This window comes from Hydra vulgaris, chromosome 03 (genome assembly GCF_038396675.1).
Source record: "Hydra vulgaris chromosome 03, alternate assembly HydraT2T_AEP".
In the NCBI taxonomy this organism is placed as follows: Eukaryota; Metazoa; Cnidaria; class Hydrozoa; order Anthoathecata; family Hydridae; genus Hydra; species Hydra vulgaris.
Genome location: NC_088922.1, coordinates 50,084,841 through 50,107,901, shown reverse-complemented (window position 1 = coordinate 50,107,901; position 23,061 = coordinate 50,084,841). Strand labels below are relative to the sequence as shown.

General features: G+C 27.3%; 1 protein-coding gene across 1 annotated transcript in view; it reads left to right on the top strand.

The window, feature by feature from the left end:
- LOC100199550 (ectonucleoside triphosphate diphosphohydrolase 8) overlaps positions 1-23,061 on the top strand; it is a 48,335-nt gene that overhangs the window by 9,684 nt on the left and 15,590 nt on the right. Inside the window, exons 4-6 of the mRNA XM_065793548.1 lie at positions 12,790-12,943; positions 13,117-13,288; positions 15,552-15,761. Of these exons, the coding sequence (XP_065649620.1) occupies positions 12,790-12,943; positions 13,117-13,288; positions 15,552-15,761 (536 nt within the window). The remainder of the gene's footprint in view (positions 1-12,789; positions 12,944-13,116; positions 13,289-15,551; positions 15,762-23,061) is intronic.

Below are 23,061 nucleotides of genomic sequence, written 5' to 3'. Positions count from 1 at the left end.
CTGTTATTATTGGAATATTTGCTTTCTTGAAGAAAGGAATGACCTGCTTTAACACAATTTTTGCACTGTCACGTTTCAATCGCTTTATAAACAGGCTAGCTTGTTTGTTGATCGGTAATCTCTGCCTCTGCTTCTGTAATACGGGGTCCTATTCCAAACACTGAACTTTTCTGACAATTCTTTTTTAGCGTAAACTTCACAGCAGGTTGTGTCATGCTATTGGTACAGTGGTTGCTAACTCCTGAAAACACAAATAGAGTTTGAAACATTCTACAGTAAGTAAGAAGATATGAATTATAAAACTCTTCATTCATGCTAAGTTAGACACAAATTTGCAATAATATTGTAATAATGCCGTAGTAAGCTATATTTTGTGCTTCATGTGGACCCTATTAATTATATTTTATAATATATTTATATTTTTATAATATTTCACACAGTAACTACTTAACACCAAAGGAACATGTTTATTATATTGCCATGAATAATTTAGCCCATATAGGGTGTTTGATGCACCCTAATATATATATATATATATATATATATATATATATATATATATATATATATATATATATATATATATATATATATATATATATGTATATGTATATATAGATATGTATATATATATATATATATATATATATATATATATATATATATATATATATATATGTACGTATATATACATATATATATATATATATATATATATATATATATATGTATATATACATACATATATATATATATATATATACATATCTATATATATATATATATATATATATATATATATATATATATATATATATCTATATATATATATATATATATATATATATATATATATATATATATATATATATATATATATATATATATGTATATATACATACATATATATATATATATATATATATATATATATATATATATATATATATACATATCTATATATATATATATATATATCTATATATATATATATATATATATATATATATATATATATATATATATATATATATATATATATATATATATATATATATATATATATATATATAATATATATATATATATATATATATATATTAGGGTGCATCAAACACCCTATATGGGCTAAATTATTAATGGCAATATAATAAACATGTTCCTTTGGTGTTAAGTATAATAAACATGTTCCTTTGGTGTTAATATATATATATATATATATATATATATATATATATATATATATATATATATATATATATATATATATATATATATATATATATGTATATAATGCACATTAAAGTGAATAATTCAATTGAATTATTGTTGTTTTATTAATAAATTTTTTCAGTCTTATTTTTTTACTTCTTAAAGTTTTGGATTAAAGTTAATTATTTATAGAATATATTTATATAGACCAATCAAGATTCAAGGTGATAAAGCACAACCTCTTTTAGATCACCTTTTCTGGGGTTAGTTTTGCTTGAAATTATTATAATGGTATTTCATTTCATGACCTGAGAATAGCAAGCTTTTGGGGTTAGACAAAACCTTTTTACAATGGTTTCTACCAATAGTAAACAGACATCTGTTTTCTGGAATTGTTTTGCTGATAGATATGGAAGGAATGGTTTCGATTAGAAATTGCAGCAGCACAATGTGAGGAAAACCATGAAGAAAAGGCTTGACTTGGAATCGTCGAGAGGGAATAAAAGTCTCCATGCCAGCCTGAATTCAATAAGATATTTAAGAAGAACATTTGTCAGCATTAAGACAAAAGGTTTCTACCCAAGGGCCATCATGAAGAAAATCACGGAAAGAGTCAAAAACGACACATACCATTTACCAATGTGTCAAAAAATATACGTGTTGTAACAACCACTTTGGTAAAAAACCTTATACGTGTTATACATTAAAAAATATACATGTTGTAACAACCACTTTGATTGTTACAACATGTATATTTTTTAATGTATAACATGTATAAGGTTTTGTCATCATTTTCTTTGTTCTAGTGATGGATTTTCGATTTTGTTTAAATCAAAGTTTCCTGAGAGTGCTATAGCTGAAAAGTTCTCTCTTTTAAAAGACAAATACTCATATTATATAGATTTTGGAATAGCTCCTCATTTTCAATCAGTTCTTATTAGAGGTATAGATAAGTCAGACTTTTATACTGTTTCTTTCGATGTTTCAAGATGGATCTTGTTGTTAATTATCGGGATTGTGTTTAAAACACTATCTCAATAATTAACAATAAGATCCATCTTGTTGTTAATTATTGATTATGTATCAAGTTTTTACTCATTACCTAAACTCAACTTTTATTGGACATTGTTGAAGTAGAGATCTTTTGCATAATTTTTTATTGGGTTTGAAATCTTTGAATAAAACGAAACTTATTCAAGTATCTATAGATTTCCCAAATGCAAATTGAGCCTTCTACTCTGAGTTGCAAAACTATCGTTCCAAAAATGACATTAACAAACTAATTTCAACTGGATCTTGTGGTCTTTATTTGATTCATCTATTATTCAAAACTGGGGAAAACAAAATAGACTGGGGTATTAAAAAGATTTTCAGAGCTCTTTATTAACTTCTCCATGATTCTCATGCCAGACGAGAAAACTTTACTGTTGTGACTGAAAGTAATCAATTTCCTCTTCCTTTTTGTGGTACTCGATGGGTTGATGATGAAAAGGGGGCTATAAGAGCTGTTAATATTTGGAAGAGCATTTGTAAAATATGTAGGTTTTGGGAATCTCTACCAAAGAGTAAGTAACCTTTGTGCATGAGCTACCAAATTTTTTATCTGCTACTAAGGATCCTCTAATTTTAGAAAAATTATATTTCTTTGCTCATATAGCCCATATTATGCAATCTTTTTTAACGATATATCAATATGCTAAACCAATGATGCCATTTTTATATGATGACCTTTATCGACTATTAAAAGGCATAATGTCAAAGTTCATTATAGCTAATATTTTAGATCAATGTAAAACTGCAAATAGCCTCTGCAAATTGGATTTTACTAAAGAAAAAAACTATTTAAAAAAGGCCAGATATTGGATGTGGTGCCAGCATTATTATAAAAAATAAAAAAACAAATGATGAAATCACTCCAAAAGATATTTATGCTTTCAACTACACTTGCATATGTTTTCTACAGTCGTTGATATGTAAGTTTGTGGAAAAATCGCCTTTAAAATATGCCATTGTGCGAAATGTAAAATGTTTTGACCCAGAAATAATGTGAAATGAAAAAATGGCAAAGGAAAGGATAAGTGATTTGGTTGATAACTTGATTCAATTGCTTTAGGTTACCCCAAAAGGTAGGGATGAGGTAAATACCAATTCAAGAGATATTTAGAAAAGAATGTCTCTAAAAACAGGAAGCTTTTCATAAATTTCAACAAAATAGATAGTAGATTGGATGAATTCTTTTTTCTAAAGTTGGTGGTTTAGATGATTATCCAGCACTATCCAAATTAATCAATATGGTGTTGACTCTTTTTCATGTTCAAGCAGCAGTTGAAAGAGGGTTTAACATTAACAAGAATATGTTACAACCTAATTTAATGAATAAATCATTAATAAGCCAGAGAATTGTGTATGACCATATGAAAGCTCTTGACTTAAACCTGGAATCTATAACTATCTCTAAGGAACTGAGAGAATCTGTCAAAAAATCATGAAGTCAACAAAGGATTGAAATGGCTGCTCGAAAAGAAACTGAGCTTACAGATGCTCAAGAGCAAACTTACTTGCTATAGACATAAAGGACTTACAATCTAAAAAGGTTATTCTGGAAAAAGGAAAAAAACAAACACTAAAAAGTGATTCAGAAGCAATTCTTGTGAAAGCTGCAAATGATGCTGAAAAAGCTCATACTTATGCTATTGAAGCAAAATTTATTTTTGAAGAGAGGAAAAAAAAGAAGGAAAAGATTAAAAAATTAGATGAAACAATTGATTTATTATTCAAGAAAAGTAAAGAACTTTGAAATTTTAAATATTAGTTTATTATTATCTAAATACAGTGAAATCTGAATTCATATAGATATTTAAAAGGTATTTAAAAGTATATTATATAAGTTATTACTTATTTTAAATAATAACTTATATAATATAAAGCAGGTTGTACTGGGTTACATGTTATCAGTAGCAGAATAACCTGACCTGATTTGATGGGTTAATGTTCATTCAATGCAATGACTTCACAACTTATGGCAAAAATTTAGGTATTTTTTAAAAAAGAAATTATAAAAAAAAGTTTTGAAGAATAAGTTTTTAATTAACAACAGAAAAAAAGAATAAAATAATAATAAAATAACAACTTCAATCAAGTAGATAAGTAATAAGTAAAAAGTAATAAAAGGCAACCATTGATATAGTTGAAGCCATATTTAATACGCATCAACAAAGTGATTTAAAAATTGCTTAGCATAAATAATTAAAATATTTTAGACAATTTTTTAAAAATATTATCATAACAAATTTTTTAATTTGTAAAACCATTTTATTAATAAAAAAAAATACATGTTTCGACTAACACGACTAACACTAGCCATCTTCAGTTAAAATTAAATATTTAAAATTTGTTAAAATACCTATAAAGGTGTTTTAAAAAATAAAAAATAAAATTATTCTTGTACAAACTAATAATAATATAATTATGAAAATACAATAAAATCAATTAAAAAGTTTAACATGTCATACTAAGAAATAGGAAATAACAAAAGAATAGGTTAAAAGAATACACAATACGTATAAAAAATAGTAGCTAAACAGAAAGTGTCATTTGTACATGGTTAACTTGTTTATTCATACCAGGTTTTAACCATTCTATGAATATACTTTCTTTAAGTTTTAACTCGAATTTGTTGGATGCTTAATCTAAAACAGAAAAACACTGATCATTTAATTGCATGAAACATTTTTCATTAGCATGGAGATATTTATAGATATGAGACTTTTTATCCCTCTTGTAATACTCAGATATCCGGATCTTGAGATGGCAAGTAGTTTCACCTATATAACAGGAGTTACATCCTGTGCAGGATGTAACTGCTGTTATATAGGCAAAATTACTCGCCATCTCAAGACCCCGATATCTGAACATTACAAGAGGGATAAAAAGTCTCATATCTATAAACAGAAATTTTTTTCATGTAACATAAGTTAATAAAAACATGTTTTAATTTTAATAAATTTTAGAAAAAACAAATTTTGTTTTTTCTAAAGTTTAGTTAAAAAACTCAAATGTTTTATTAATATATGCGCAAGTATACTAAATCTTATGCTTTTGTATTCAATATTTTGAATAACGATGCTTAGTTAAAGCACATTTTAATTTTGAATTTGTGTAATTTAGTGTAATTTAATTAAAACTACATGAATTTAACTAAGTTTTTGTTGTCTACAAAATGAACATATACATTTTACATCCTAACTCCCAAGGGGTTTGAAATAATGTAAATATATGTGCCGTTTATTATAAAAGTGGTAAAAATCAATCTGTTGGTAACAATGATTACAATGTAATGTTATCTCTTTATTTGTGAAATAATTTTAAACCAGTTGTGTTGAAAATTATTGAGATATTTTGGAAAGAGGTTTTGCAAGTTAATGGTATATAACAGTCTATGTTAAAACACAAACCTTTAAAAATCTCTGTTTAAAAACAAAATTACTTATACCACTTTAAAAATAAATGGCTCATATATTTTTTTAAATTACAATTGTTTACAAAAAAGAATCCCACTACTTTTATGTCAGTATTTTGTAAACAACAAAAACTTTAGAAAAGAAAAGGCAAAAAAAACAAACAACAAAAACAATAACAACAAACAAGTTCTTAATTTAATGAAAATAAATATATTGAATCACTTTATTGTTTAAAATTGTGATTTTAAATTGCAGTTTTTGTGTCGCAAATATTTAAAAGATTTAAATGTAAGTACTTTGCTGCATTTTAAAAATTGAACCTATTGAAAATACGGCAATACACTTAAGAAATTTTAAAGTGAGGAAAATTTTTGACAAATTAAAATGCTTTCTTAACTCAAGTAATGACAAAGTTTTCATTCTAAAATAATTTTTTTAAGTTGCTTATGCAGGAAAAACTGTTATCGATTTGATAACTTTCATAAATGTTAATGAAAAATCACTCAGGAAAAGAGCCACCAGTTATTTAAAATTGTCTTTGTTAATAACTTTTAATGAATGAGTTAAATTAAATTACAATTCTTATGTTACATAACTCTTAATACATTAATACAATTAGTTATACAATTAATGCAAATGCATACAATTCTAAAAAATATAACTCTAAATATATATATAAAAATCCATGGTAAAAGACCAGGTAAAAGATGTAATATAAGTTAAATGTATAGTATCAAGATATCAATTTTGTTTTCCTTAGCTGATGTCATCTCTGGTGCAATTTTTTTTATGTTTGTAAATAATATAGAATTTACAACATTTTGTGAAAACTTTCATTATGAACCGCATTACTGATTTGCAGTAATTCAATCTAAAAGTAGAAACAATTTTTTAAATTTGTTTCCACATAACTTATTTTATTGCAAATTTTTGTGGCCTCCCTGAATGTTTTTTGTCTTCAACATTAAAATCACAATTTTTAAAGTGTTTGAACTAATCAGTGCAAGCAGTTTTGGAAATAGCTTGCTTGCCATAAACATCCACAAAAATACAGTGATAGTGCGGCACTTTTCTTCATAAAAATATAATGAAGCAAAATTCCCCGTAAAAACCCTTTTTTTGGTTTGAAATTTTCGATATATTTACTTTCCATTTTCCATTAATGAGATTAAAAACTATGTTGTTGTGAAAAAACAATGCACTGTATACTGAATAATGTTAGCAGATGTCTAAACTTTGTGATGAAAAAAAAATGACATTGTTGACAATATATGTGGAACCAAAATAGACAATGGTCAATTAAAATCTACCTATCAATCTATCTATCTATCTCTCTCTCTCTATATATATATATATATATATATATATATATATATATATATATATATATATATATATATATATATATATATATATATATATATATATATATATATATATATATATATATATATATATATATATATATATCTATATATATATATATATATATATATATATATATATATATATATATATATATATATATATATATATATATATATATATATATACAGTACTGTGCAAAAGAAAGTAGCACCAAAGAGAATTTTAATATATTCAAGATAAAATGAAATTAAAACAAAAATTAAGGTTCAAACATATTTTTTATTAAATTGTGTAATATAATGCAAGTTTTATTAAAAACATATAAATTTATAACTATACATAAAGACAATTAATATTTAGTGGGTTATTCCATATCAAATCACCTAAAGGCTCCCAGGGTACCACCTCAGATTTGCTTTAAATTTTGACCACACACAGATCTTATGAAAAAAATACAATCCAGAAAATTTCAGCTTGATTGACCTATTTGTTCAAAAGTTATGATTGAATTTAAAATGACCAAAATTCGGAAAATTTGTGTATCAGGAGCTTACAGCAGTTTTTTTCGATTTTTGACAAACCATAACTTTTTAAATAAAGATGGTGATCACCTGAAATTTTGTAGGGTAATAGTTTTTCACCCAAATAATCCATTATTGCAGTTGTTTTTGACTGATTTTTTACAGCTTTTGAGTTATTGTACCTTAAAGTTGCTTAATATTGCAACATCATAAATATTTGTTCGAACTTTAACGTGTTACAGTTTAATACTTACTTACAGAAAGTGGATTTTTTTTTTACCTTTGTGTACTTAGGGTCATCACTTGTTAGAATAATCAAAATTATGCATTAAAATTGATTTAGCACATGCAGCAGCCTATTTAAAAATAACTTTTTTTAAAAATTATGATAAATTACATCGACTTTGCTGGCATAGAAAGTAGCGTAAACAGTTGAAATAAATTATGAAAGTTTTTAATGTTAAGGTTCTATATATAGACAATCACCAAAAAAAAATGTAAAGACCTATACTCTATCTTATGACATGATTGTAGCCTTTTGAGAGAGATGATATTTTCAAAAGGAGAATGTTATTAGACTATGAGCTAGCCTTAGGTCATAGTCTAATAATTAGTCATATGACAATGGTTATGTCATTAATAATAATGACATAATCAGCGTCATAATCAGTGTCTGATATTTGTTAGTTTCTTTGAGATTTAATATGTTTATGTCTTTTTTAAACTTTTTAGATTAATAATAAAAATAAAAAAATAGTAAAAAAGGACAGAGAAATGTTGTGTAGGGAAAGTTTTAAATTAAGATTGTGACAAAACGTATTATTGTAGAACGATTGGAAGAATAAAACTAAAAGATATTGTGAACACAGATATTGAAGTTTTAATTCAAAGAATTGGACACACTTTTGAACTAAATGAGGAGATATGTTTTCACCATGAAAAAGCCTATATTTCTAGATATGAAGCGCTTTAAAAATACTGCTGTGATCTGTTTCAAGTCCACAAGAAAAAAATTATTAAGGGATTGTGTAAAGTCGATATTTTAACAGCAAGTCAACTTAAGATCAAGCCTGGTTAAAAACTTTGCACTAACTGTTTGAATGAATTCAAACTTGAACAAATTACAGGAAAATTTAGTCATAAAGATGAAGACAAAGATGTTGATGTTGAGGAGTTTAGTTCTTCAGAACTAAATAGGACAGATTTAAATAAGAGTGCTTGTAAATGTAAGTAAACGCGACAAATTAGAATATGGAAAGCAAAAGTTAAAAAACTGGAAACAAGTATGACAAACCTAGTAGCATCAGCATTGGATATAGACCCAAAAGAAAAATATCTGAGAAAAAGCAATAGTGCATTAACTGTAATGATTTAGACAAACTTTTAGATGCAATAAAGTAAAAAGTAAAAATCAGTTTGAATGAAGAAAAAGTTCAGTTACTAACATAACTCCTGATAGTTGGTCAATTAAAAAAACTTGCAATGCATTTTCAGTTTCAGACCATCTTGTTAAGAAAGCCAGAAAGCTGAAAAATGAAAAGGGAATACTTGCTAAACCTGAGGCTAAAAAAGGACATCCTTCGGAGGATATTGTTAAGCAGAGAGTCATTGAAATATATGAATCTGACAAATACACTAGACAATGTCCAGGAAAAAAAGACTTTGTTTCTATGCGTATAAATAATGTTAAAGTTCATAAACAAAAACACTTAATATGAACACAAAGTTGGATTCAGCAATTTTTGTGAACTAAGGTGGTGCCTTACTGTTGATAGTAGTGGAAGCCACTCAGTTTGTGTATGTTCTTACCATTAAAATCTTCCTAACAGCCATTTAATATATTACAAAGATTTAATGAAAGTATGTGTTTGTAATATAGATAGTCGAAACTGCATGTTTCATCTATATTGCAACTGCCCTGATAAATAAATTTGAAGAATTACTTAGAAAATGTGTTTGTAAAGAATGATTTTGATGATCAGATCACATATAAACAATGGGTATCAACTGACCGAACTGCACTTATTACAGTCCAAACAAGCATTAGTGAGTTTATTAAAACTTTAAGTGAAACTTTGTATGACCTTTGTCACCACCACTTTATCAAAGAAGCACAGTCTTCCTACTTATCAGAGGCAAAACAAGTATTAGGCCAATATACCTGCATTATTCTGATGGATTTTGCAGAAAACTATAGTTTTCTTGTACAAGATGCTATACAAGGGTTTTACTGGCAAGCCAATCAAGCTACCTTACACCCATTTGCTGTTTGTTACAAAGATGAAAAAGATCACCTTAAATGTGAATGCTATTGTTTAATTTCTGACCATCTTTGTCATGACCAATCAGCAGTCCATTGTTTTCTCACAAAATTGCTCCCTATGGTCAAAATCAAACTACCTACAGTGAATAAAGTTAAATACTTCAGTGATGGTGCTGCGTCACAGTATAAAAACTACAAATGTCTAATAAACTTAATTTATCACATTGTAGATCACCAAATAAATGTTGAGCATCACTTCTTTGTTACATCAAATGGCAAAGTCCATGCGATGGAATAGGAGGTACTATAAAAAGAGAAGCAGCAAAAGCTAGTCTACGAGCAGCAATTACAAATCAGATTCTCACACCACAAGATCTGTTTACATGGGCTCAAAAAAACATCAAAGGTGTTAACATATTTTATCTTTCAAGTAATGATATCAATAACCATGAAACAACTTTTAACCTTCAGAAATGATATGAAGGGATGCACACAGTTCCGGGAACAAGAAGCTATCACTGTTTTGTACCAGATGGAGAGAAATTGTTTTTACGAAGAATCTCTAGTGATACTGTCTATGATGCTCGTGTTAAATGATGTTTCTTTGATTAAAAAGAATCCTTCAAATTTTCAACCCGGTAAATATATTGCATGCTTTTGCAATGAAGAATGGTACATAGGGCTTGTGGTTGATATTTGTAATGAAAACCAAGACGTTAATGTGAAGTTTATGCAAAGAAACAAATTAAATTTAAAATGGACAAACGATGCATGATCAAGTCTGTGTTGGGTTCCATTTGACAAGATAATGTGTCAAATAAGTGTTCCATTGATTAAAAGTATAAGTGCTCGTGACTATATTCTTGCTAGTAATGACTATGACAGTATTATGAGTTATATAAATCAGAGATAAGCTAATTAGTTTCACGGATACATACTTTTTTTTTTAACTAATTATCTTACTCTTTGAATGCACTTTTTTACAGTATAGTTTGTATAAAATTTGAGGTATAAATTTTGTATGTGATAAGTGGTATTTTTTTGTTCTCTTTTTAAAAATATCATCACTCTCAAAAGGCTACAATCATGTCATAAGATAGAGTATAGGTCTTTACATTTTTTTTGGTGATTGTCTATATATAGAACCTTAACATTAAAAACTTTCATAATTTATCTCAACTGTTTACGCTACTTTCTATGCCAGCAAAGTCGGTGTAATTTATCATAATTTAAAAAAAAAGTGATTTTTTAATAGGCTGCTGCATGTGCTAAATCAATTTTAATGCATAATTTTGATTATTCTAACAAGTGGTGACCCTAAGTACACAAAGATAACAAAAAAATCCTTTTTCTGTAAGTAAGTATTAAACTGTAACACGTTAAAGTTCGAACAAATATTTATAATGTTGCAATATTAAGCAACTGTAAGGTACAATAACTCAAAAGCTATAAAAAAAATCAGTCAAAAATAACTGCAATAATGAATTATTTGGGTGAAAAACTATTACCCTACAAAATTTCAGGTGATCACCATCTTTATTTAAAAAGTTATGGTTTGTCAAAAATCGAAAAAAACTGCTGTAAGCTCCTGATACACAAATTTTCCGGATTTTGGTCATTTTTAATTGAATCATAACTTTTGAATAAATTGGTCAATCAAGCTGAAACTTTCTGGATTGTATTTTTTTCATAAGATCTGTGTGTGGTCAAAGTTTAAAGCAAATCTGAGTTGGTACCCTAGGGAACTTTCAAAAAACTATGTGATTTGATATGGAATAACCCTAGTGCTTGATCATAGGCACCTGCATTTTTATGTTTCCAGATTTTTTTGGAAAGTTCTGTGTCATTTCTTTACGTTGTTGCATTAAAGGATTTAAGGTGGTTTGCAAACCTAAGCTTGACTGCGTTTTCACTAATACCGATGTGAGATTTTTTCTGTAAAACTGGGATTAGGTGATGCTAAAATGGCTTTATATACAACGTTTTTTGATAGACATTGGTTATTTAACAAACATGTGGTTTTCTTTATGCAGTTGCAGTTTGTATCATTAGTGGTGAGTTTGTTGCACAAAATTCTTTTTCGTTTATTAGTATTAGAAAGATTTAGATACGAATAGTATTGCAGATTGGTGTGAAATCTGGACTTTTCTAATGCGTCTTTATAAATAGGAGCAGTCTTTTAAAAATTTTTTTTGCTTGATATATATATATATATATATTAATTACATATATATATATTGAGCGCTTTCGCACTTAAGTCTTTTTGCGCTCGCCCACACGCCCGCAAAAACTTTAGCAAGCACATAATAAAGCGCTTGCCAAAAAAATAAAAGTGTTTTGTTTTAAACTGCAAAAAAACATTTTTGTTCATTTGTTCAACTTTTATGAAAAATGTTTTTTTAACCAGTTTTTTTTTTAAATTATTTTATCTAGTATTTATTCAAAGCATTCTTTTCATTTTTTTTGTTTCAATTTATATAGCAGAAAAAAATGAATTTTTTAAATTATGCAGGCTAACTTAAAAATGATTATCCTGTCAGCGCTTTTTCATGCACTTGCATCAAATTTCAAACGGAGAAGACATATATATATATATATATATATATATATATATATATATATATATATATATATATATATATATATATATATATATATATATATATATATATATATATATATATATATATATATATTCACATACATGTGTGTGTGTGTGTGTGTGTGTGTGTGTGTATATATATATATATATATATATATATATATATATATATATATATATATATATATATATATATATATATATATATATATATATATATATATATATATATATATATATATATATAAAACCCTTGTAATTAGGGTCAACATTCGGCATTGCCAATCTAATTGTTGAACTAGAAGTGTCTGAAATCTGTGCAATAGTGTCTCATTATTTTAGTTTTTTTTAAAATGCATTTAGATGCTGGGATAACAAGTTATGAACATGAGCCAGAAATGGCTGGAGAAATGATAAAAAAGTGTATTGATAATGTAGTATTGAGGCTATTATCACAACATGCAATAAAGAAAACTGCCATATATTTTGGTGCAACTGCTGGAATGAGACTACTTTGGTAAGCTTTTATGAAGAAAAAAAAATTTATGTGATAAAAAAACTGTATTAAGATTATGTCATATCAAAATAATGTCTTCAATTTGTTAAAACAAATAAACTCATGTTTGAAAAAGTCATAGTATCTAAATTAGTAAGTATTATTGTATTTATATTTTCTATAATTTTTTATAGTGAAAGAGACCAGGAAGCATGTTACTTAATTGAAGAGTCAATAAGAAGAAATTTAAATAAGTATAAATTTAGAGAAACCAAGAACAGAGTTAAAATACTTACTGGGAATGAAGAAAGTGCATTTGGTTGGATTTCTGCAAATATAGTTAATGGTGCATTACTTAAAGAAATGGTAAGTTCTACCATTTTCATTTTAAATAAAGTTTACATAAAAAATATTTACAAAAACAAGAAAATATTAAATTAATAGCATTTTTTATGTTTATTTTAAATAAAATGGCTTATGTCAATAGTTTGATTCCCAAGTCCGAAGCTGTTGACTACTTGGTTGGAAGCTGTTATTTATTCTTCTACGTGATCTTTATTCCACTTTTTTTAGTCTCTTTTTTGCTAATGATTGGAAGTATATTAGTCTGGCACCTAATGAACATTACCTACCCCATCTCTACCAGTAATCTCAGATTTCACTTAAGTTCAAGTAACAATAATGTCATAAAAAATTCTAAGATGCTTGTTTGTTTTTTTTTTAATTTTTTTTTTTTTTAATTTTTTAACTAGTTTACGCTGAACAAGGCATCAAGCAACCACTTTTTTGGTTGTAAGTTATCAGAAAACAAAGAATATTGTTAAAAAGTAACAAAACTGATGACAGAAAAAATCTTTAAATTGTATTAGTTAAGAAAACACAATGGAGAGAATTCCAAGTAGTGTTATGCAATTAAAGAAGTTTATAAGAAACAAATGAAGTGAAAATGTGACTGCTAAATGATGAGTCATACAAGATTGATCTTGGTTGATGGAACTAAAGATAATAGCTTCTTTGAACAGCCACCATGATTTAACTCAAGCCTGATGACTTTTTGTCAAGCCTGGGGTCTATAGTTGTTTCGTCAACAAATTTAGATAAAAGATTGTCAGTAAGATTATATGTATAGATAAGAAACAATACAGGTCTACGGATAGAACCTTGTGCTACCCCAGAAGTTATTAGAAAATGAAGACAGGTATTGGCTTTTGAAGGAAATTTTAATACTGCAGTTAAAAGGAATGGTTTAATAATCTCAAAAATCCTAAATATGCCAGACATTATTGAACGTGTTTGATTTGTCAAGAGCGATTTCCACTGCCTTGCCACCCCCATATAATGCATGATAGGACTTTTCTGGTAAAATAGTTAACAAGTCCGCTGTAGAAAATGAGGATTGAAATCCATATTGATTGTCAAGGAGTAAGTTGGTTGCCTCTAGATATTATAATTTTTTAATTTTAGACTCAAAGAGCTTGCAAATAATAGATAGAAGATTGATTCATTGATAGTTTGTAGTATCAGAGTGTTCTTCATAGTTTAAAAAAATTAGAACTGCAGGTGTCATTTTCAGGCTGGTAAGAAAGCAAGGTTCAGTTAAATTGTTTAGGAAGTATTGGAAAGAGTTTATAGATTGGATAGAGATTATACAAGAGATGTTGTCTGGAACCCATATTATCTCTTATACCTAATTAGAGATGGAATGTTATCTTTCTTAATGACACTTATGAAGATTTTCCAAAAATTTCTAGAACCTAACTTCTGAGATAAAATATGACATTTAGAGATATTGATAGTGTATAGAGAGTAATGGAGCTTAGTGTCAGAAGCACCATTTTCCATTGATTTCTTGCAATAATAAAAATATGCTTTTAAGAAAGGTGTTCTTGTAAAGAAGATTAAAGAAATGATTATAATTAAAAACAGCAGCTGCTCAAGAAGGTAGAAGCTAGGGCTAAGAATGAGGCTTGACTTAAAACTGAGGAGAAGGTACAGATGCTAATAGTGGATTAAATACTTTTAGTGGAAAAAATTTCAGTTTGCAGTATAGACTTAAATGATAGTTATGTAAATTAAATGCTTAATATAAAATTTAACTTTATTTTATTTACTTATTTGTTTTTTTGTTGTGTAGTATTATGCATACCTATATGATACAATACATTTTTAGCTCAAGAGGTTATTGGTATACCTTTTTGCCCTTGCATTTTTATAGAAGTCCTTATATTTGATTAACTCAAATTTACATTTTGTTCATATTTTTCCATTATTTTCTTTCACATTTGACTATTTTATTCCAATTTATGCTGTGGAACCAATCTTAACTTATAAAGTTACTTATGGCTTTCTTATTTTTCTTTGTGAATAATTTTTCAACTTGATTGGGTTTTAAACTATTTATTTTTTATTATTGCACATGTCTTGACATTTCACAAATAATTTATCTATGAAAACTGCTCATTTTTCAACACAGCGCATAAAAAAAATAAATGGAAATATATAAATATTTAAAAGTGTATATAGGAAATTACTTTTTCCAAAATGTAAAGTGTTAGTGAGATAATAATTTTATTTTTAAAGAAGTCATATTTTCAAGGTTGTTATATATTATTACTTTTATTGTTTTTAGCCTCCAAAGAGCAATCCGTACTTGGTTGGCTCATTAGATATGGGAGGAGGGTCTGCTGAAATAGCATTTATTCCTGAAAATATTACAATTCCAGAAAAATACTCTTCAAAATTGTCTCTATATGGTCTTGACTATACATTATACACACACAGCTATCTTTGCTTTGGCTTTAAAGAAGCTCAAAGAAGACTCATGGCAAATTTGTTAGAGGTAAAGGTGTTATATATATACATATAAGTATACATATAAATATACATATTCATATACATATACATATACATATTCATATATATATATATATATATATATATATATATATATATATATATATATATATATATATATATATATATATATATATATTGCTCAGCACAATATTTCGCGCTTGTAAAACTAAAACATGTTATCAGCGAGCGCAATTAGACATAATTGCGCTCAAAATCAAGTCTTTGAGAGGGATATTCAGAGTTGGAAAATGATTCCAATGGGGCCATCCATAAACTACATACACAGTTAGGGAGGGGGGGCACTTGAAAGTGTATCATTGCATACAAGGGAAAGGTTTGCATTTTTTTGTTTAACTTTTTTCATGTGAATTCTGGGAAATCAGACGAAAAAGCTTGGTTTTTTAGTTAATGCATTTGTCTATCTACCAGAAAAAACACGTTACTGCTGCTTTTATATTAAATAAAAACAATGAAATACCGCCATTTACTAAAAGTTGACAATATAACTTTGTTTCCTTTAAGAGTTGAATTAACATGCTTGATTGCAGACATTCTAAACAACAGAAACGTGTTTAATTTAATTTAAGATAAATAACTGATAAAAATAAAAAAAGAATATTTCTTTTATTTACAAAAGTTGTGTGTAATATTAAAAACAATAAAGCAAAGGAATCTTACGTTTTTACAAAATATTGTGGATTAAAACTTTTGATTTTTCGAAATTCTATCAAGTTTTAATTTTTTAATTTAAAGTTTCTATTCTCACTTAGATGAACGTGTTTTGAAATTAGTAAACATTCCAATCTATTTGTTAGCAATGACTTCATAATATGATGACTTCATAACTTTGATGACTTTCGTAATATAATGACTTCATATTACTGTTTTCTACAAACATTTCATTGTTTGTAGAAAACAGAAAACTGCTTTCTAATTTAAACTGAAAATTCTGTTAACCCAGACTCAGAAGAGATTTATATGTCTGACTTAACAAATTAAGCAAAGCTCTATGTGTCAGATTTTTCGAAAATGTCTGACTTATGGAGGTTAGGAGACTTAGTATTCTAAATTTTTCTGTTTTAGTTCTAATTTTAGTTTCATTTAGCCTCAACTTTTTTTATAAATAGACTTTAATAGTAAGCTTTCAAGTAGAAGAAAAAATAAATCTTTAGATCTCTTGCACTAAGATTTTTAATTTTAACTTATGCCGCATCAATTAAAATTAAAGTATGTCACGCATAAATTATATGTGACATACTTTATTACAAATATAACTTCTTTATATAGCAATATGCAAACTTTATGTTTAAACATGTTTTGTCTTCAGCAAAAAGATTTTACAAAAAATGTTTTCTATAAAATCAACCTAAAATTTTTCTCCCTTCAAGTTCTTCAGATGAGCACGATTATTTAATCTCGTAATGAAACTAGCGAGTGCTGTTTTTTGGACCCAGAAGGCCATTTACAGGCATGTTTCACATACGCAGAGCGATTGCACCCGCTTCATCACAAGGCCTGCATATATATATACAGTATCGGACAAAACGAGTGCAACCAAATAATGCTAATTTAGTTTCTTTATATAAAAGTGCTGCATTTTTTCAATTTAGAGAAATAACTATGTAACTGTTTAGAGACAAAGTTCTTCAAGTTTTATTCATCACAAAGTTCATTATTTGTACACGAAAATTAATAAAATAATCAAAAGTATTCAAAAAAGTTGATTTCCTTCTGGACAAAACAAGTGCAACTCAACAAAATGTTGACCAAGCTGTATTTCGCTATCAGTATTTCGTGGCAAATCCTTTGTTGTCGATCACAGCCTTGCATCTTTGAGGCATAGATTCGATCAGGTGATCAATGAAACTTTGTGGAATTGCTGCCCAGGCCTTTTGGATTTGTTCAAACAGTTGATCCTTATTATGAACACCTTCACGATTAATTCTGCGGTTGACGATCTCCCACAGGTTCTTGATAGGGTTGAGATCTGGAGATTGAGGCGGCCAATCCATCATCGATAGGTGGTTGTCTTGAAATCACTGCTTGACTACTTTTGCAGTGTGTTTCGGATCGTTGTCTTGCTGAAAAACCCATTTTATTGGCATATTCCATTCAGCATGAGGTAACATATAACCTTTCAGGATATTTTTATTCATGAAACGGTCCATTATTCCATCGTTTCGATGTATTGGACCTAGACCGTTAGCAGAAAAACACCCCCAGACCATTACATTGCCTCCACCATGCTTCACGGTCTTATGGCAGTAACGTAAATCGAGGCGTTTTCCGGCCGGTCGACGTACACGGCAAATGCCATCGCTCCCAATGATGTTGAACTTCAATTCATCACTGAACATGACAGTTCGCCATTTCTGCACATTCCAGTCAATATGAGATGTAGCAAACAGGAGTCTTTTCTTCTGGTTTTTTAGTGAAATCAGCGTTTCTTTGCAGGGCGTCGAGAAAACAATCCGGCTTCAACAGCACGTCGTCTGATTGTTCGGTCTGATACAGGCAGCTCTAATTGCTTTTGTATCTCGACTGATGATATCTAGGATCCTTCTTGATGGATCTGACGATCATAGAATCCTCTCTAGAAGTGGTGGAGCGCGGTCTTCCACCTTTGTTATCTGCTGCCAACTTTCCCGTAGAATGACTTTTGGAACATAGTCTTAATACGGTCCATTTTTTCACGCAATATTTATCACAAATACTTTTTTGTGACATTCCACTTACGTAATCGCCAATAATTTTCTTTCTTAGTTCCAATCCAAGACTGTCGGGAGCCATTTTTGCACTTGAAGTCATAAAAATAATAAAAATAAATAATCATGCTTCTCAAGGCTCTCAAGTGTTACATTTACCTTGTGATGATACAATAATGCTCTGTGGAACACAACGTCTTGGTTGGATGTGGACTGTATTGATGTAATGAAACACTTGTTGTATTTCACTTCTTGTATTGATGTTCTTCAATAAAACACTTTGATAAAACTCACTTCGATAAAATCTTGATAATACTGACTGATTGACTTCCATATACTGACTGAAATACATGTCGATTTACATGTCTCTTATATAGTAAAATGAACCTGTGTGAACCTGTTCTGGAAGATTCTAGATGCTTCTTTTTGATGCTTCTGGAAGCTTCTAGATGCGCCTGGATGCTTCTGAATGTTTCTGGATACTTCTGGATGCTACTGGATCCTTCCAGATGCTTCTTCTGGAAACTTCTGGAAGCTTCTGCATGCTTAAGGAAACTTCTGGATACTTCCTTTAATTATTAAAAAACTTCCGTGGCGTTGACACGGACCAGACTTAAGAAAATGAAATAAACCAAAAAAGTTGCATTTGTTTTGTCCGCTGCAAAATGGCACTTGTCAACAAAATTCTGCCTGTGTGCTGTCACCTGTCAACTGATTACTCATGTCATGGCATGCTATGACTCCAGACTCCTGAACTGTTTGCTGTGATAGTATAGTTCGTTTCGTTTTTAAGACATGTAAAATTAGGAACACTTTTTAGCATTGTTCGATGTTGGTTGCAAATGTTTTGTCCAACACTGTATATATATATATATATATATATATATATATATATATATATAATATATATATATATATATATATATATATATATATATATAAATAAATTAGTAAAAACGCAGGAAGAACCTACTGATGGTGAAACACAGTGTTTAAGAAAAAAAAAATTAGATAAGAGTTTTTACTAATTTATTATTGCTCTGTTCTTTAAGAACATTGAGCACTCTGTAGAATACACTAACATTATATATATATATATATATATATATATATATATATATATATATATATATATATATATATATATATATATATATAATGTTAGTGTATTTTATATATATATATATATATATATATATATATATATATATATATATATATATATATATATATATATATATATATATATATATATATATAAATAAGGGCAATTCCATTTTTAACTTACATTACATGCGCAACAACTTTATCAAATATTTTCCTATTTAAACTGTAGATTAAATTTTAAGCTATTTTGTATTAAAGCTGTTAGTCTTAAAGGGATCCCAAAGTGCCAAGACAAAATGTGTTTATTTTAAAGGGAATGATAAAAAAAATGTTTGGGCAGAATTTTTTTAAGTAAAACAAAATTATAAATGTATACCAACAAAAACAAAGTTTGTTGTTTTACTCGAAGCTCGCCTTCTCCACAGTAGCTATTCTCTCGGAGTCTTTAATATATACGCCGCAATCTTCAGACTTTATAATTTGTTTAAGCATGTTTAATTCCAAAGAGTTTTAGTAAATGACGTCATTGTAGAATTTTTTTTTGAATAAATTTTATTTGTTATTGTTTTATTTGTTTTTAAAAAAAGCGTTTATTATCAATCATATGACTTTCCTATAAATTTTGTAGTAAGCTAAACATAAGAATATTTTTGTATAGAGTGCGAGAATCAATTAAAATTAAGATTTTTATATTACACTCTTAAATAAAATAAATATATAAAAAATTCGTTGATCACCTTATTATATATTCTGAATCTTTTTTTCTTTTTATGTAAATAATGTGAACTATTTTTTAGTTTATCAATATTTTTGTTTATTACTATGACGTTTTTGTTCTACTATCGAAATGACATTTTAAAAATTTTCAGATTTTTAATTTATAAATAATTTTGGTAAATGATATCATTTATTAGAGATAATAGCGGAATTCTTTAATTAGTAGTTAAAAAAATTATAATTATAAATATGTCAATTTAGAGGAAATAGATAAATTTTTATAATTTGCATATAAATATTAAGGTAATTTTGTATTTTGCATTTGGATTTTGATAACTAAACGATAAAAATGTCGGCAACTCCATGCCGATTTGAACCTCAAAAAAAAAAAAAAAAAAAACCTGTATGGATAAAAGAAACGAAATAGTTGAAAATCGTATCAGCTATGAAAATTTGAATTTTGATATTGCTAAAACATCAAAGTTCAGTCGTTTAAGTGTTGGCACTGAACAATGGTTTAAATATAGGTATTGTAAAACTATGCCACTTGAAAAAGAATGTCTTTGTCGCGTTGAAATAAAGGAAATAAATATTGCCTCAGGTATTACAAATTAAGTAACATTCTGTAAAATATAAACTGATGTGCGCAGTATTAATAATAGTAATAATAACAAACATCAATTTTTTTTTACATAATGGCTACGTAAAGTCAAAAAAAGTTGTTTTTTTTTAGATCATCAAGGCATAACAGAGCATAAAATAGACAGCTTCTTATTAATTAAAGCAATAAATAATGTTTTACGACAATAATTCAAGACAGATGGCAATTAAAATTTTTATTGTGTTGAAGCGGGCGTTAAAAAACATTATATTTAATATTTCCTAATTTATATGTTGTATTTGGCAAGTATTTTACTTTTCTCAAAACTACATTTATCAAAAAACTAGCATAATCGACAATGAAAGGTTTTTCTTTAAGCGATTTCGATTTCAAAATTGACTTGATAATACTACACTTTTTTTGCAATCTTTAACAGTAATTATTTAACTTTAAAAATAAAATAAAATGAGCAATACATGTTTTATAGAATAAATTTTAATAAATATATCTTGCTTGATTGAATAAGTATTTCGAGAAGATATGTAACCCGATGAAAAGTTTAGCAAATAAGGGGCCGTCCATAATGTACATACTTTTGAATTTCGGTCCTTCTCCCCCCTTTCTCCTCCCATTCCACATTTCGCTATAGTTTTTTTGAGTACCCTCCATCTCCCTAAAACTATCTACGCTCTTAACTTACCTACCCAACGATTTATGAAATTTTTTTTACATTAGTGTCTCCGTATTTTTATAATTGATACCCTGCCCTCCATCTCATATACGCTCTTATATATGCAGACCCCCTCTCCCTCACCCAAGCATATGTATGTTAATTAAACTTTTTTAAGGTTGAAAAATACAAAATAATTTTTTTAACAGAACCTTTATATGGATAATAATAATTTTATAACAATAAATATAACACAAAATTAATTTACAGCAATAAACAAGCTTAAAATGCCTGAAATATTTTATTATTATTTTTAATGCAAACTTCGTAAAAATAATAATTTGAAATAACTAAAAAAACTCTATAGTAATTTATGATTAAAAAAAAACTTTTATATAACTATAAGTAACTAAACAAATTCTTTAATAATCTATAATAGAAAAAAAAAATCTATAATTTGCTAACAAAAAATTTTTTAAGATTTCTTATCGAAATTATTCAATGATGTCATTTACTAAAACTCTTTGGAATTAAACACGCTTGAAAAAATTTAAAAATCTGTATATTGTGGCGCATATTTTAAAGACTCCAAGAGAATTGCTACTGTGGAGACAGCGAGCTTTGAGTAAAACAACAAAGTTTGTTTTTGTTGGTAAACATTTATTATTTTGTTTTACTTAAAAAAATTCTGCCCAAACATTTTTTTTATCATTCTCTTTAAAATAAACACAACTTGTCTTGGCACTTTGGGATCCCTTTATAAATAAAATGAGCTAAAAAGTTTTGAATCTGGTCAAAAGAGGGCAAACTAGTTACTGAAAATGCCATTTAACTTATGTTACACAGAAAACAAGGTAAAAAGATTGTTTCAACTTTTAAATCAGATTTCTGCAAATCAGTATAGTGGTTTGTACTAGAAACTTTCATTAGATGTTGAGAATTCTATACCAATTTAAGAAATATATAAAAATTTATCAGAGGCTACTGACTAAGGAAAATAAACTTGTTTTTTTAATACTATATAATTAACTTACATTACATCACTTACATTACCGAGCGAATATTATTGTGGATTTTTTATACCTATTATTAAGAGTTAGAATTTTTAGAGTTACAAAAGAATTGCAAAAGTATTGAACTCATTCAAAGTAATTAACAAAGTGGCACTCTCCTCTTGAGTGATTTTTCATAACATTTATGAAAGTTATCAAATGAAAAAAAGTTTTTCTGCAAGACCAAGAGCAACTTTAAATAATTACTTAGTATGACAACTTTATTTATACTTATTAAGTCATTTAAATAAGAAAATCTTTAGTTTGTCGAAATTTTTATTTACACTTCTTACATTTATGCGTATTGCCTTCTTTTCATTAGGTTGAGTTTTTAAAAAATATTTTTGACGTAAAAACTGCTATCACAGTTTTGTAAGGAGAGGGGTTCCTAATATTTAAATAATTAATAAACGTTTCTGTTTGAACCTTCT